Genomic DNA, 13,443 nt, shown 5'->3' with positions numbered 1-13,443 from the left:
CAGTGGTCATACCTCGTGCCCGTGTTATCTGTCAGTGGTCATACCTCGTGCACGTGTTATCTGTCAGTGGTCATACCTCGTGCCCGTGTTATCTGTCATTGGTCACTCTTCAAGCAGTATTGCTGGGAAGGACTGGCAGTGGGCACCTGGGCAGTTTTCACATATATCCTTGATTGACAAATGGCAATGAATATTTGAAAATTTAGTCCCATCCGAGAGTCTTGAAGTGTATCTTTCAACTGTATCTTATTTTAAAATAAGGAGAAAGTTACTGGAAAATAAAGTGAAAAAAATAGTATCTGTATACCATATATCCTGAATTCCATATTATGCATGTTTGAAATTTAACTGAGAATTTCTATGCTAAATGGAAAATTTATTAGCAGTGAAATAGAAATATTACAGATGAAATCATCATGAGGTTATGAGGGCCAGGGCTGTGCTTATATTTAAATGACTTACATTTGACGATGGCATGACTATTAATTTTTGCTAATTAAAACTTGAATTAAAATAAAGTTTTGAGACTCAAATATCCATGCATGTGAATGTACCATTTTTTTCAATCATGAGGAATGGCTATTACACACACACACACACACACACACACCATATAATTGCATACTACATGTGCTTTATATATAGTACATATGGTAATAAACTACATATTTATATGTATATATTTGTTTATTCAAAAAAGTTATTATAGGGAGGGGGGAGGTGGATAGAGGGAAGGGGATTGGGATTACACCAGCAGTGCATCTTACAAGGGTATATGTGAAACTTGGTAAATGGTCTGTGAAGCTAGCGAATGATGCCCCATGATTATATCTATGTACACAGCTATGATTTAATAAAAAAAAAGTTATTATTACAGCTATTACTGAACAGTGGAGACTGGCTAGTGTGTTTTATTTATCAGAATGTATACAGTAGGAAGGGTGTGTGTTTCAGTGACCCTTATTTTCTCATATGAAAGTCTCATGTCAGAATCCAGCATTTAGATGTATTCAATATATTTTAAAGGACTGATTAAATTGGATGAATGCTAATGCTGTTGCACTCATTGAGATAAAACATAATTAACAACGATCTGTGCATTTAATACAATGCTTTTTCACTTAATCACTTGTAGAAAAGTGTACAAAACCCAGCCCTGTGCTGCCAGTGAAAAACAAGTTAATATTAAATTTTTATTTTTATTTTTTGCAGTTTTTGGCCGGGGTTGGGTTTGAACCCGCCACCTCTGGCATACGGGGCTGGCACCCTACTCCTTTGAGCCACAGGTGCCGCCCGTTAATATTAAATTTTGTGAGAAAAAGAATTTCATCCAAATAAGCAACTCTTAAAAATTATTCCTTATTGAGTGAAAAATAATTTCGTCCCTAAATACTTTGGCTTTATAATTAAATAATTTATATTGTATCTAATTACAATGACCAGCTGCTCAGCTGGATTTTCTAAGCTAATTAGGAGCAGCAGGCATGGCAAGGCTGCAGCCGTGGCTGGTTCTGTTCACTGTCCTGGCCCTGTCTCTCGCCTGTGTCTTACTTACCCGTATTGTCCCTCTCTGCCAGTGCTTGGAGCCGTGCAAGGAGTCGGGGGACCTGAGGAAACACCAGTGTCAGAGCTTCTGTGAGGTAAGGACGTCGGCGACTTGCGTCTGGCTGTGCTAAGTGGGGCCACTCTTATGAAGGGCGTTCTTATTCTTCTGCAACATGGGGACACCAGTGAACTTCAGGCCTGTGTGTGTGTGACAAAAAGAAAAAAAAAGTTCTTGAGCTTTCTTAAAAGCCAGCTGCCCACTACTTTCACCATCAGTTTGCCAGACAGAAAGAAAATTATTCTGCATAGAGACAAGGCTAGAAGCTTTTAAAGGTCCACACTGTCACCACCCTCCCGCCATACGCCATGGCTGTTCTCTGAGTAGCTCTGGACGTGTGATTGAAAGCCGTATTAATGCTGTCAGGGTTTCTCAAACATTTTCCTCTTACTGTTTTCCCTCGGAGCAGAATGCTTGCCTGAAGTAATTTGATGCTTGTTATATGAGGTCCCATTTAAAAGATGGACTCAATTTTTATTAGAAGAAGTCTGGGTAGTCGAGGTGGAGGTGGTCAGAGATGGTGGACTTATGTTCAGAACGTGGAGCTAACAGAGTTTGGGGATGGGTTAGACAAAGCAATAGCAGAAAGAGGGGAGTCCAGGAGGGTGCCAGGGCTAGTCCCTGACAACCACGGGGAGGAAGCTGGGATGTTGGGTATGTGATGAAAGCTTTTCCAGGAAAGGTGGGAGAGACGGGGGATGGGGTGGGGTAGGTGGAGGGGGTGGCTTTGACCAACATTGTCCGTAATGGTGTCCAGATTCCGCTTTTCTTGCTTTGTGATGTGTGCGTGTCTTATGCTCCCCCTGAGCTTCTGTTCCCCATTTGTGGCGTGGAAATAATGATGGTTGTGCAGACAGGAAAGGAGTTTAAATAAGAGGAAGAAATACAGCATGTGGTATAGAAGGACAGACGTGGAAGACATAAGCATCTACTGGAGGTTAACTGCCACGACAGCAATGATGATGATGATGGAGATGGTGCTGGTGCAGAGAACGACGGAACACTCAATGCAGAGATCGTGTGCCAGGTTACCCTTCTAATAGTGTCCAAGCTTGCATTCCTGACTGCATGTGAAGCTGCGTCCCTGACTGCATGCAAGGCAGCCTTCCTGACTGTATGCTAGGCAGCCTTCCTGACTGTATGCTAGGCAGCCTTCCTGACTGCATGCTAGGCAGCCTTCCTGACTGCATGCGAGGCAGCCTTCCTGACTGTATGTTAGGCAGCCTTCCTGACTGCATGTGAGGCTGCGTCCCTGACTGTATGCGAGGCTGCATCCCTGACTGCATGCGAGGCAGCCTTCCTGACTGCATGCGAGGCAGCCTTCCTGACTGCATGCGAGGCTGCGTCCCTGACTGCATGCGAGGCAGCCTTCCTGACTGCATGCGAGGCTGCGTCCCTGACTGCATGCCAGGCAGCCTTCCTGACTGCATGCGAGGCAGCCTTCCTGACTGCATGCGAGGCTGCGTCCCTGACTGTATGCGAGGCAGCCTTCCTGACTGCATGCGAGGCTGCGTCCCTGACTGTATGCGAGGCAGCCTTCCTGACTGCATGCCAGGCTGCGTCCCTGACTGTATGCGAGGCAGCCTTCCTGACTGCATGCGAGGCTGCGTCCCTGACTGTATGCGAGGCAGCCTTCCTGACTGCATGCGAGGCTGCGCCCCTGACTGTATGCGAGGCAACCTTCTTGACTGCATGTGAGGCTGCGTCCCTGACTGCATTCGAGGCAACCTTCCTGACTGTACACGAGGCAGCCTTCCTGACTGCATGTGAGGCTGTGTCCCTGACTGTATGCGAGGCTGCGTCCCTGACTGCATGCGAGGCAGCCTTCCTGACTGTATGCGAGGCAACCTTCCTGACTGCATGTGAGACTGCGTCTCTGACTGTATGCGAGGCAGCCTTCCTGACTACTTTCCTGATCATTGGCTGACAGCAGGAACAGAAGCCACCTGTGCCTTGGCTCTTTGCAAAGCATTTTTTGTTCCTGTCAAATTGTCATATTGTACCATTCTATTGAATTGAACCAAATGCCAAATCCAGTGTTCTCTCCATAGCCTAAGCCTCAGAGTTATATGATTTTAAACATTTTAAGTCACTTTCTGAATTGGAGTCTTTCTCTTCATCCTCCATGTTTACTGCACACTTATTTCAGGTGTACAGCATCTTGCATGTTATACTAATCTTAAACAAAGACAATTGTTTCTTTTTAAACAATCGTTTAAGAAATGTCACCGACTATTTTTAGCATTCATTATTATTTTTAGCCACTTTCCACAAGTAGGTAAAAAAATATGTTTTATTTGCTTTTTCTTAACAGAGCTTAGAGTATTGTCTAGCCAAGGCACTAAAATCACATTTAGTTTTTAGCTCTTGGGAAGTGTAGAAGGGCTTTATGAGAATTAATTGATTTTGCATATTTAATATTTACAATATGATAAATATAGTGTTTAAAATATGAAAGGATTTTTACTTAATCCAATATTGGGACTGCACTAAGCTATTTTTCTTTACCTTTTTGCTTTATGTACCCTAAATTGGATGTATAATAGCATCATTTAGATACTAACTACTCTAACAAAATGCATAATCTTCAAAGATGATTTTTTTTTGTAGTTTTTGGGACAGCAAGGGTAGAAAATTGAGCAAAAAATGAATGAACACAGTAACCATATTTTTTTCCAAATTTTAAATTGGAGCCAATGACCTGGCAAAAGATTGACATTTATGTGATTCATGGAATTATTCATATGCATGATTTTATCAGGGAAATTATAGTTGCATTAATTTTACAATCAATAATTTGGCTTCATTGCCTGGAAATATTTGTGTAGACAAGAAAAAGAACATTGAGCACATATATTTGTGTTGTCACAAGTGTCTTTAGTTGACATGAAATTTATGGGCACTAAACCGATTTGAATAATTTCTTCCCTGATATTTTCACACTCCTCCTAACAAGTGTCTGAGTAATTAACTGGTAATATCACAAGTGATTTTACACGATTAATGGTTGGACACTGCTTTCCTAACAACCAGCTGATCTCTGTCTACAGAATTTCCTACCAACCACTGAAGAACCAATTTACACATTTTATTTATGTCTAGAGTTTTAATATTCACACATTATTTTCTCTGACTGGCACACATTTTTCTCCATTTTTCATTCAACCAATAAATTCTGATGAAGGTCTGATTAAAGACGTGGATAGGGACTTTGTTTATACATACCATATGTTTTCCCATTTATATTCACACCATTAATATTTTTTCAGTCTAATTCAAGTGAATTATGGAGGAAAGTTGATAGAGACTATCAACATTTGCCTTTGATAAATACAATAAAGAGTCGAATAGAGCTCCTCTGTAAGATTGTTGTATTAAATCTATGTTATTAAAAGATGAACTTCATTAAGTACAAAAACGCTACTGAGTTCTTAGAGGGTACAATTCCCTAGATGCAGGCAGACCCTGGTAGTAGCAGGTTGGAATCTGGTGGCCAGTGACACTGTAGAAAAAGGCAGATTTACTTTTCGGTTTGGGATCTTCTAAAATTTTTGTCAGAAGAATTTTTAAATGTTGAACAGCAAACTTGTAGCAGTAGGAAAAGAAAAATGAGACAAATTGCTTACCCCTTTTTGAATATGTATTGCAGGCCAACTATACACAGTAGTGCTTAATTCTTTCTGTGTATTATAACATGTAATATTCCTAATGTTACTTACAATATTTCAAGGTTACACACCCATTCAGAAGCCACAAGTGCAAAGGTGAACACATTTATTTCCATAATCCTCAGAATAATCCCAGAGATCATTTCTTTTTCTTTTTTTTTTTTTTTTTTTTTTGTAGAGACAGAGTCTCACTTTATGGCCCTCGGTAGAGTGCTGTGGCCTCACACAGCTCACAGCAACCTCCAACTCCTGGGCTTAGGCGATTCTCTTGCCTCAGCCTCCCGACTAGCTGGGACTACAGGCGCCCGCCACAACGCCCGGCTATTTTTTGGTTGCAGTTCGGCCGGGGCCGGGTTTGAACCCGCCACCCTCGGTATATGGGGCCAGCGCCTTACCGACTGAGCCACATGCGCCGCCCCAGAGATCATTTTTTAATTTTTGTCAAAAGGGAAAACATTGAATATTGAATATCCATACAGGACAGCTCTCAGATTAGCTGGAAGATGTGAATTACTGGGGTGATTATGAGATTCTCCTTTTGTGGTCACAGGGTACACATGCTTCCTGTCTGTCTGTCCTAGGTCACTGGCCTTGCACACTTGTTCTGCCCTGTTAGCTCAGTCATTAACGAGGAAATGAGGACCAGGGGACCTGTCACTCTTCTGTGCTTGCAGCTCCAGGGCGGGGCAGTTAGCACATGGATACTTAAGATAACACATGAATAGAGAACCCAAACTTATTTGATTGGTGACTCATACTCTGATTCATATGTGGAAAGTATCAACCAAGTTGATTTTGTTATATCATGGGGTAAAGCTAAGTCACCAACACTTGCCAGATTTAATAACATTATTTCTACTTGGAAATGTCAACCCATGTGGTGGGATGGATGATTTTGGGAACTAAGTATTTTTTCCCAATGCAGGCAACGTATATATTTTGTTGCAAGAGGAAAACTGGCAAAAACTAAATGATTGTTTCAGATGTGTTAGCATACTCCTTTCATTACTAACTTAGGTTTAAACCTAAATTTAGAACTTCAAAAGCCAACGAAGTAAAACATACCTAGCAGCTAGCAGAAAAATGACCTGTGAAATGGGTAAGAGAGAAAAGCCTTGAGAGTTGATGATGCTTTAAAAGTTTAAAAAGGTTTTTTTTAATTAACTAGCTACAGATTTTTAAAAGTTAAAAATTTTTTTTTTTTTTTTTTTTTTTAAATTAGCTAGCTACAGATTTGTGCTAATTCACTACTGGCCATGCGGCCTTTCTTCTATGTTTTAAGTGTAAAGTTGTTAAATTGAGAAACAATTTGTTTCCTCAGTTCACGTTGTTTTCAAATTTTATGATTTGAAAGAATCATATGATTATAAAGAAACCAGTTTATATGGCTTCTACAATTCCAATTTGAACCTTGAAATTATACTTTTTTACCCAGTATTTCTACTTTTTTCCTTTTGTTAATATAAGAAAAGAGCATACCTTTAATTGTTTGATTGTAATAGAGTATTGATACTTTGACATCCATTCAATTTACAATATCAGAAAGATTATCATGGCTCTAAAACTGTAATACTATTTGATACTGCATCCGTCCTCACAGTATATAAAAATTTCCAGGTCTTTCATAGGTTTTTAAAATGCACCCAACAACCGTTTCCATCCTAACTCTTACACATATGTGGTATTTTAAACTCAACTTAGTTTGTAGAAATGAGGCTAATATTGTAGTCACCCCAGGATTACGGGGATCTTCCCTTAGTGAAGTTATGTTTTGAGTTTTTGATGGTATTTCCAGTTATTAACATGAGAAATAATAGGGTAAAATTAATGAATTGTCTTTTTAGAAAAGAGTTTGAGATGTTCCCCAAACGCCTACCTCCTAGCTCAGAGTTTGAGAACAGTGAATTTTTTTAAATTAACATACTTATACCGTTGTGCGAAAGACTCCCTGGTGAACAGCCGGAATCCTTCACTGACCTGTCTCCAGCCAGGTGACCTTGGGGCTACCAGGCACCTGGGTGAGGCGTGGTGCTCACTTATCAGTGTGGAGCTGCGGGCTGCATGCTGGCAGGGTGGGTGGGCGGCATCGCCTCATGGTGACAGCTGTGGCTGAAAACGTGCAGTGGTTGCTAAGAAGCAATAGCAACTCATGGGTGGGTCCTATCAGGCGTTTTCCTGGTGCTGCCCCGGCATTGCAGGCAGCGAAGGGTGTGGCCTGGCAGCACTGGGTGTGGCCAGGCAGTGGTGGATGTGGTCAGGCAGTGGTGGGTGTGGTCAGGCAGCAGTGGGTGTGGCCAGGCAGCAGAGGGTGTGGCCTGGCAGCACTGGGTGTGGCCAGGCAGTGGTGGATGTGGTCAGGCAGTGGTGGGTGTGGTCAGGCAGCAGAGGGTGTGGCCTGGCAGCACTGGGTGTGGCCAGGCAGTGGTGGATGTGGTCAGGCAGTGGTGGGTGTGGTCAGGCAGCAGAGGGTGTGGCCTGGCAGCACTGGGTGTGGCCAGGCAGTGGTGGATGTGGTCAGGCAGTGGTGGGTGTGGTCAGGCAGCAGTGGGTGTGGCCAGGCAGCAGAGGGTGTGGCCTGGCAGCACTGGGTGTGGCCAGGCAGTGGTGGATGTGGTCAGGCAGCAGTGGGTGTGGCCAGGCAGTGGTGGGTGTGGTCAGGTAGTGGTGGATGTGGTTAGGCAGTGGTGGGTGTGGGCAGGCAGTGGCAGGTGTGGCCTGGCAGTGGTGGATGTGGTCAGGCAGGGTGGGTGTGGCCAGGCAGTGGTGGGTGTGGGGTGGCCAGGAAGTTATAGGAGTGGCCAGGCAGCGATGGGGGTGGCCAGGCAGGGTGGGTATGGCCAGACGTTCCCCAAGGGTCACCAGATGGCAGAGACGGTCAGTCCTGGGTGAGGAAGAGCAGGCGTTATGAGGAGGAGCCGGAGTTAGTCCTCCGTGCACAGTAGCCACCTCCTGGTCGTGTTATCCCTGGTCTGTGTTCACCATCACGGCTTCATTTATTTTCCTATCCCTTCCTCCCTTGTGACCAAACAGGAAGTGCCTTCCTTGTCTGTCTCCTGTTTGTCACATCCTGAGACCATGGTGGCCCTTTGCCCGAGGTGGCCGTTCCACGTGGTCAGGCAGCGCCCCACTTCCCTTCCTTTCTTGCGGCCCTGCCATTCCCCACGGAGGTGGCATCACCCACACCAGCTAGTAAGGGAGAGTGGGGGGTGCCAGCCCCACGCCTTACAAGCCTGGGTGCACAAGGGCACAAAACTCTTTTGATTCCACTCACGATGACATGACCATCCCTCGGGGGAAAGGAAGGGAGGAAAATTTAACCTGGAAAGTGTATTTCAGGTAAAAGTGGATTTAGGGTTAGGGTAGCTTTCCTGGAAACCCTCTACCCTAAATGTCAAGGTCAGGCTATGGGGGCTGCGGTCTTTCCAGCTGCCTTCCACGAGGCAGGGAGAGGGTGGCCAGCAGGGTTTGGGCTGGACCTCAGGCCCACTGTGGCTGTCTAGGCTGTTGTCCTTCCTGAGGGAACAGAGGGCCAAGCTCAAACAGCAACTTCCAGTTTCTTGCCCTGGGAGGGGCAGCTTTTCCAAGCCCCGGCACCTTCTCTTTGCAGTGGCAGAAAAGAGCCATGGTGTTCTGACTGTAGCGCACGTCTTAGAGGCGACCCAGTGCCATCCTGAACCATTTTTCCCGGGGAAATAGATGCGTTTGAGAGGTCCTTTCACATTACTGTGCTTCCTCAGCAATATGGTCCTCTTATCAGACAAGCACTCCCCTTCTCTGGAAGGTTGACGGATTCTGGGCTCCGCAAAAGTGCCCTGGGCAAGGTGCTATTCAGAGCCTGTTCCGCAGATCACACGTGGGTCTGTGGACTTTTAAAGAAGATTCACATTGTCTTACTGTGTGATTCACTGGCAATGCCATATTAAATCTAAAAACTGGATGGTACAGAACTATGTTCAATCAGCAAGCTTAGCCAAGTTTGTGGGGGACTCTCAATAAGAGTTACCACTGTAAGGACTGTCAAGTTTTACTCAGTTTCTGTTAAACTATTTTGATTTGTTTTTATGTTATTTGAAAAAAATTAAAAAGAATGATTTCTTAGTAAATGGAAATATATGTAATGTGTACAGTCCGAAAGGGGCCCTCAAGTTGTACTTAATGTGTTTTGTGAATATTTGTTTTATTTCATTTTTTAAAATTAAATCATAGCTGTGTACATCAATGTATGATCAGTTTTTTGACAACTGGTTTTGCACTGTGGTAGAACAGAATGTTGTGTGAATGTGCTTTGTGTAGTGGTGTGTGTCTGTCTCACACAATAAAAAAATTATCCCTCCTAGGTCATATTCTTGTGGAACTTCAGCATGAAATGTCACTTTGGTGGGGGAAAAGAAAGCAAATATATCTGTTAAACATTGAAGGGAAATTTTGATGGTATAAAAACATTGAACTTCTTTTCTGATGTCTTGGACATCAGACTTCACGTGTCATTAATGGAGTAATTTTTTCTGATTCTTCTCTCTCTTAGCCGCTCTTCCCCAAGAAGAACTATGAGTGCTTGACCAGCTGTGAGTTCCTTAAGTATGTCCTCCTGGTGAAGCAGGGGGACTGCCCGGCTCCTGAGAAAGCCAGTGGGTTTGCAGCCGCCTGCGTGGAAAGCTGCGAAGTTGACAATGAGTGTTCTGGGGTGAAGAAGTGTTGTTCCAATGGGTGTGGGCACACCTGCCAAGTTCCCAAGACTCTGTACAAAGGTAAGGGCAGCAGCCAAGCCTGTGATGATAGCTGCATCTCAGCGGGAGTCTCTGTGTCCAGAGAAGGCCTGTGAAAAGCCCCAGCAAAGGCAGAACCTAAAGAAAATTTCCTTGATGCCATATGCAAACATCTCAAAATATTCAGTGACCACAGAGATCAGCCAAAATAAACTCGAATGAGGGCAGAATAAGTCATTCACTTTCATTATTTTTGATTTAATATATGGAGGACAGCAGTGATTCAGGAATTTTTTTGTATTTTTTTCCAGTAAAAATAAATCCATTAAATTCTACTGGGGACATTGGAATAAATAGATGTAAATCCTTGGAAAATAGGCTGGGGTGGGGTACACTTGAGAAGTGCATAATATGCCCTAATGTGTTTTTTACTGTTGGCATAATCCAAGAACAGAAGTGTCATTGTATAGACTTTAAATATTTTGATTCGTATCCTGGGATTGTACACAGAGGATTTGCACCCTTCCAAAAGAAGGGGATTCAACTTACCAAACCGTTCAGCAGATGTAATGGTTTACATTTGAAAGTGATTTCTAGAGCACTTCACTCCTTGATACTAAGTGCTACTTGCTTTTTTCCTTTAATGTGACTAAGTTCTCTTACAACCTGATAAACATGTGGAGTGTGAGATCCCATCTGAGTAAACTGTGATACACAGCATTGAGTTAATTTTCGGGAGTCTGGAAAGTAAAGTACAAACTATCAGTTGGCAGAGTAGCTGTCTTCCCTTCCCGTTCTCTTTTTCTCTCTTTCTCTCACACACATACACACATACACGTGTGCGCAAAGTATATATTATTTCTTGATACTGATTTTTTATTTTTTTGTTCACTATGTAGAAAGCAGAATTTACCACCAACACCAGTTTTGAATTCTCTACTGGCTATTTTCAGTTCATCTTTTCTCCTGTCTGTGTAACAATTCACATCTCCCAGAAGTTAGGTGACTGCCTTTTTTTTTTTTTTTTTTTTTAGAGACAGAGTCTCACTCTGTCATCCTCCGTAGAGTTCTGTGGCGTCACAGCTCACGGCAACCTCCAGCTCTTGGGCTTAGGCGATTCTCTTGCCTCAGCCTACCCGGTAGCTGGGACTACAGGCGCCCACTACAACGCCTGGCTGCTTTTCATTGCAGTTTGGCCGGGTGGAACCACCACCCTCAGTGTATGGGGCCGGTGCCCTACTCAGAGCCACAGGAGCTGCCCAATTGCTTTTTTTTTTTTTTTTTGCTTTAGCTCCTCCTGAAAAATAGTCTGAAATCTCTGTAATCCATCCAGTTTTCTGTTTTTACTGGATTCTTAGAAACATAACCTGCGTACCCTGTCTCAGATTCCAAATAATTGTAGTTTTCCCCTTTGTACCGAGTGACGTTTTCTTAATAGAATTAATGTTTTATTATTTTTTTGAGTTTAATGGATGAGCAAAAACTTTTTCTTTCTTTTCTTTCTTTCCTCCTCCCTCCTTTTATTGCCCTTGGTAGAGTGCCGTGGCATCACAGCTCACAGCAACCTCCAACTCCTGGGGTTAGGCGATTCTCTTGCCTCAGCCTCCCCAATAGCTGGAACTATAGGTGCCCACCCCAACTCCCGGCTATTTTCCTTTGCAGTTTAGCTGGGGCCAGGTTCGAACCCATCACTGTTGGTATATGGGGCTGGTGCCCTACCCACTGAGCCACAGGTGCTGCCCACGCAAAAAACTTTTCTTTTATTTCAGATTAATATTAGGGTATAAACTAATATTAGGCTACATTATTTGAATGTTTTATTACTTTCATACCCCTTATTATAAACCACACCAAATAACTTTTGCAAAGCTTAAAACCTTCTAATTTCTAAAGCATCTGTCATCATGAAACCTTATTTATTATCGCAGATCATATGCTGTTTATTACTAGCAGTCACATAAAAATAGGATGCTTTTGGAATGATTGTTTTAAATGCATTGGTAAAACCTACAGTATTTTAAAAGTGGGACATTTTTAAAAGATAACATAAATTGGAATATGCCTATTTTATAAAAATATTGAATAGTGTGTATGAAATTCAAATATTCCCATTTCACCGAGTACAAGGGGGGATGTCATAGGGAGGGTCAGAATAAATGATTAATTATGAAAAGAGCCCTGCATTGTGAACCCAGGGCTCACTATATATGAAAGTTGAGTTGCTCCTTCTCTCACAAAGTAGCTCTTGAACTTTGGAGGAGTCTCCACTCATTTGGGGGATTAATGGAGAACTAACTAGAAATGGAATAGACAGACCCTGTTAACCTGAGAATGACTTTTGTATGATGACCACAGTAAGATTGTTATTTTGAAAAAGATATGTATAGAGGATGCCAAAAAAATTGTGTACACATTTTCAGAAAGGAAATAACTGCATTGAATTTATAATACTGAAGTCACAATTGACTTTGGCAATTACGAGAGGTGCTCAAGGTGACTGGTATTCATCTCTTGTGATCGGCATGTGTTATTACAATTTTAATACAGTTTCATCCTTTCTTAAACTGTGTGTGCGTTTTTTTTGTCCCCTGCCCCTTTGTATGCACAGGTAGGTGTTTTTCTTTTGCTGTCTTCAGCAGCCCCTGGGGGAAGGCCGGTTTCCACGGCCTGGAAATGTTTGGCAGTACCAATAGGAATAAGTAAGTGTGTGTTAAAAGAAGGGTCAGAGGCTGTTGCAAGCCTTTCAAGACATCGTAGCTGGTTCTCTGTGTGGAGACCCTATTGTCCCAGCCAGAAGCCCTTGCTTGCTCAGAAGAGGAGAGAGGTCCCCAGGAGAACCGTCTCTCCTGACACACAAACCAACCTCGGCAGTCTTGCTCACTGGCTTTCCCACCCTCAAGCTTCCTGCTAACTGCTCAGCACAAGGCAGTGTGAAGCGAGCTTGCTTCCCTCTCTGCACTCTGCTGTGTCTGTGCGGCCCTCTTCCTTAGGTTGGGTTCTGGCCACGGCCAGCTGGGATTCTTCATTTCTGTTCTCGGTTCAGCGCTGCGGAAACTGAGGTTTCAGGCCGTTGTCTTAACACCTGCTCCCTCCTGGCCCAGCTCTCCTGCCATTTTTATTTTGACTGTGTAGGACTCCAGCCAAAAAACTCACTGGGCATCACTGTGTTATATGATGCGCCAAATAAAAGACATGTCAAAACAGAATACCTTTAATCTGATAAAATGACTGGTTTTCCAGCCGTTTTAGGCTAATGATTTACGTGGGATTGTTCTTCATTGAACTTAATTCAGTGACATTGCAGACTGAAGTATTTAAGTTAGATGCAGCATGCATGTTTTGGAGAACCAAATTCTATCAGAAACTGTCAGTCCCTCACGAGCTTGTCGTTCATGGCCGTTTACTAAGTGTTCCTGCCCAGGCAGTTGCTGGTTGAAAATTCTAAAAAGCATTTTCTTAATGTTTT

General features: G+C 43.1%; 1 protein-coding gene and 1 long non-coding RNA gene across 3 annotated transcripts in view; one reads left to right on the top strand and one right to left on the bottom strand.

Annotated features, from left to right (window-relative positions):
• Positions 1-13,443, top strand: part of ANOS1 (anosmin 1) — a 165,023-nt gene that overhangs the window by 96,942 nt on the left and 54,638 nt on the right. For both annotated transcript variants that reach the window (XM_053579480.1, XM_053579481.1), the window contains exons 3-4: positions 1,578-1,640; positions 9,797-10,019. In XM_053579480.1, coding sequence (XP_053435455.1) covers positions 1,578-1,640; positions 9,797-10,019 — 286 coding nt within the window. The remainder of the gene's footprint in view (positions 1-1,577; positions 1,641-9,796; positions 10,020-13,443) is intronic.
• The window catches only part of LOC128577307 (uncharacterized), a 96,575-nt gene continuing 84,718 nt past the window's right edge, over positions 1,587-13,443 (bottom strand). Inside the window, exon 3 of the long non-coding RNA XR_008377555.1 lies at positions 1,587-1,743. This is a non-coding gene — a long non-coding RNA (uncharacterized LOC128577307). The remainder of the gene's footprint in view (positions 1,744-13,443) is intronic.

This window comes from Nycticebus coucang, chromosome X, assembly GCF_027406575.1.
Source record: "Nycticebus coucang isolate mNycCou1 chromosome X, mNycCou1.pri, whole genome shotgun sequence".
NCBI lineage: Eukaryota > Metazoa > Chordata > Mammalia > Primates > Lorisidae > Nycticebus > Nycticebus coucang.
This window is presented reverse-complemented; position numbering and strand designations above follow the sequence as displayed.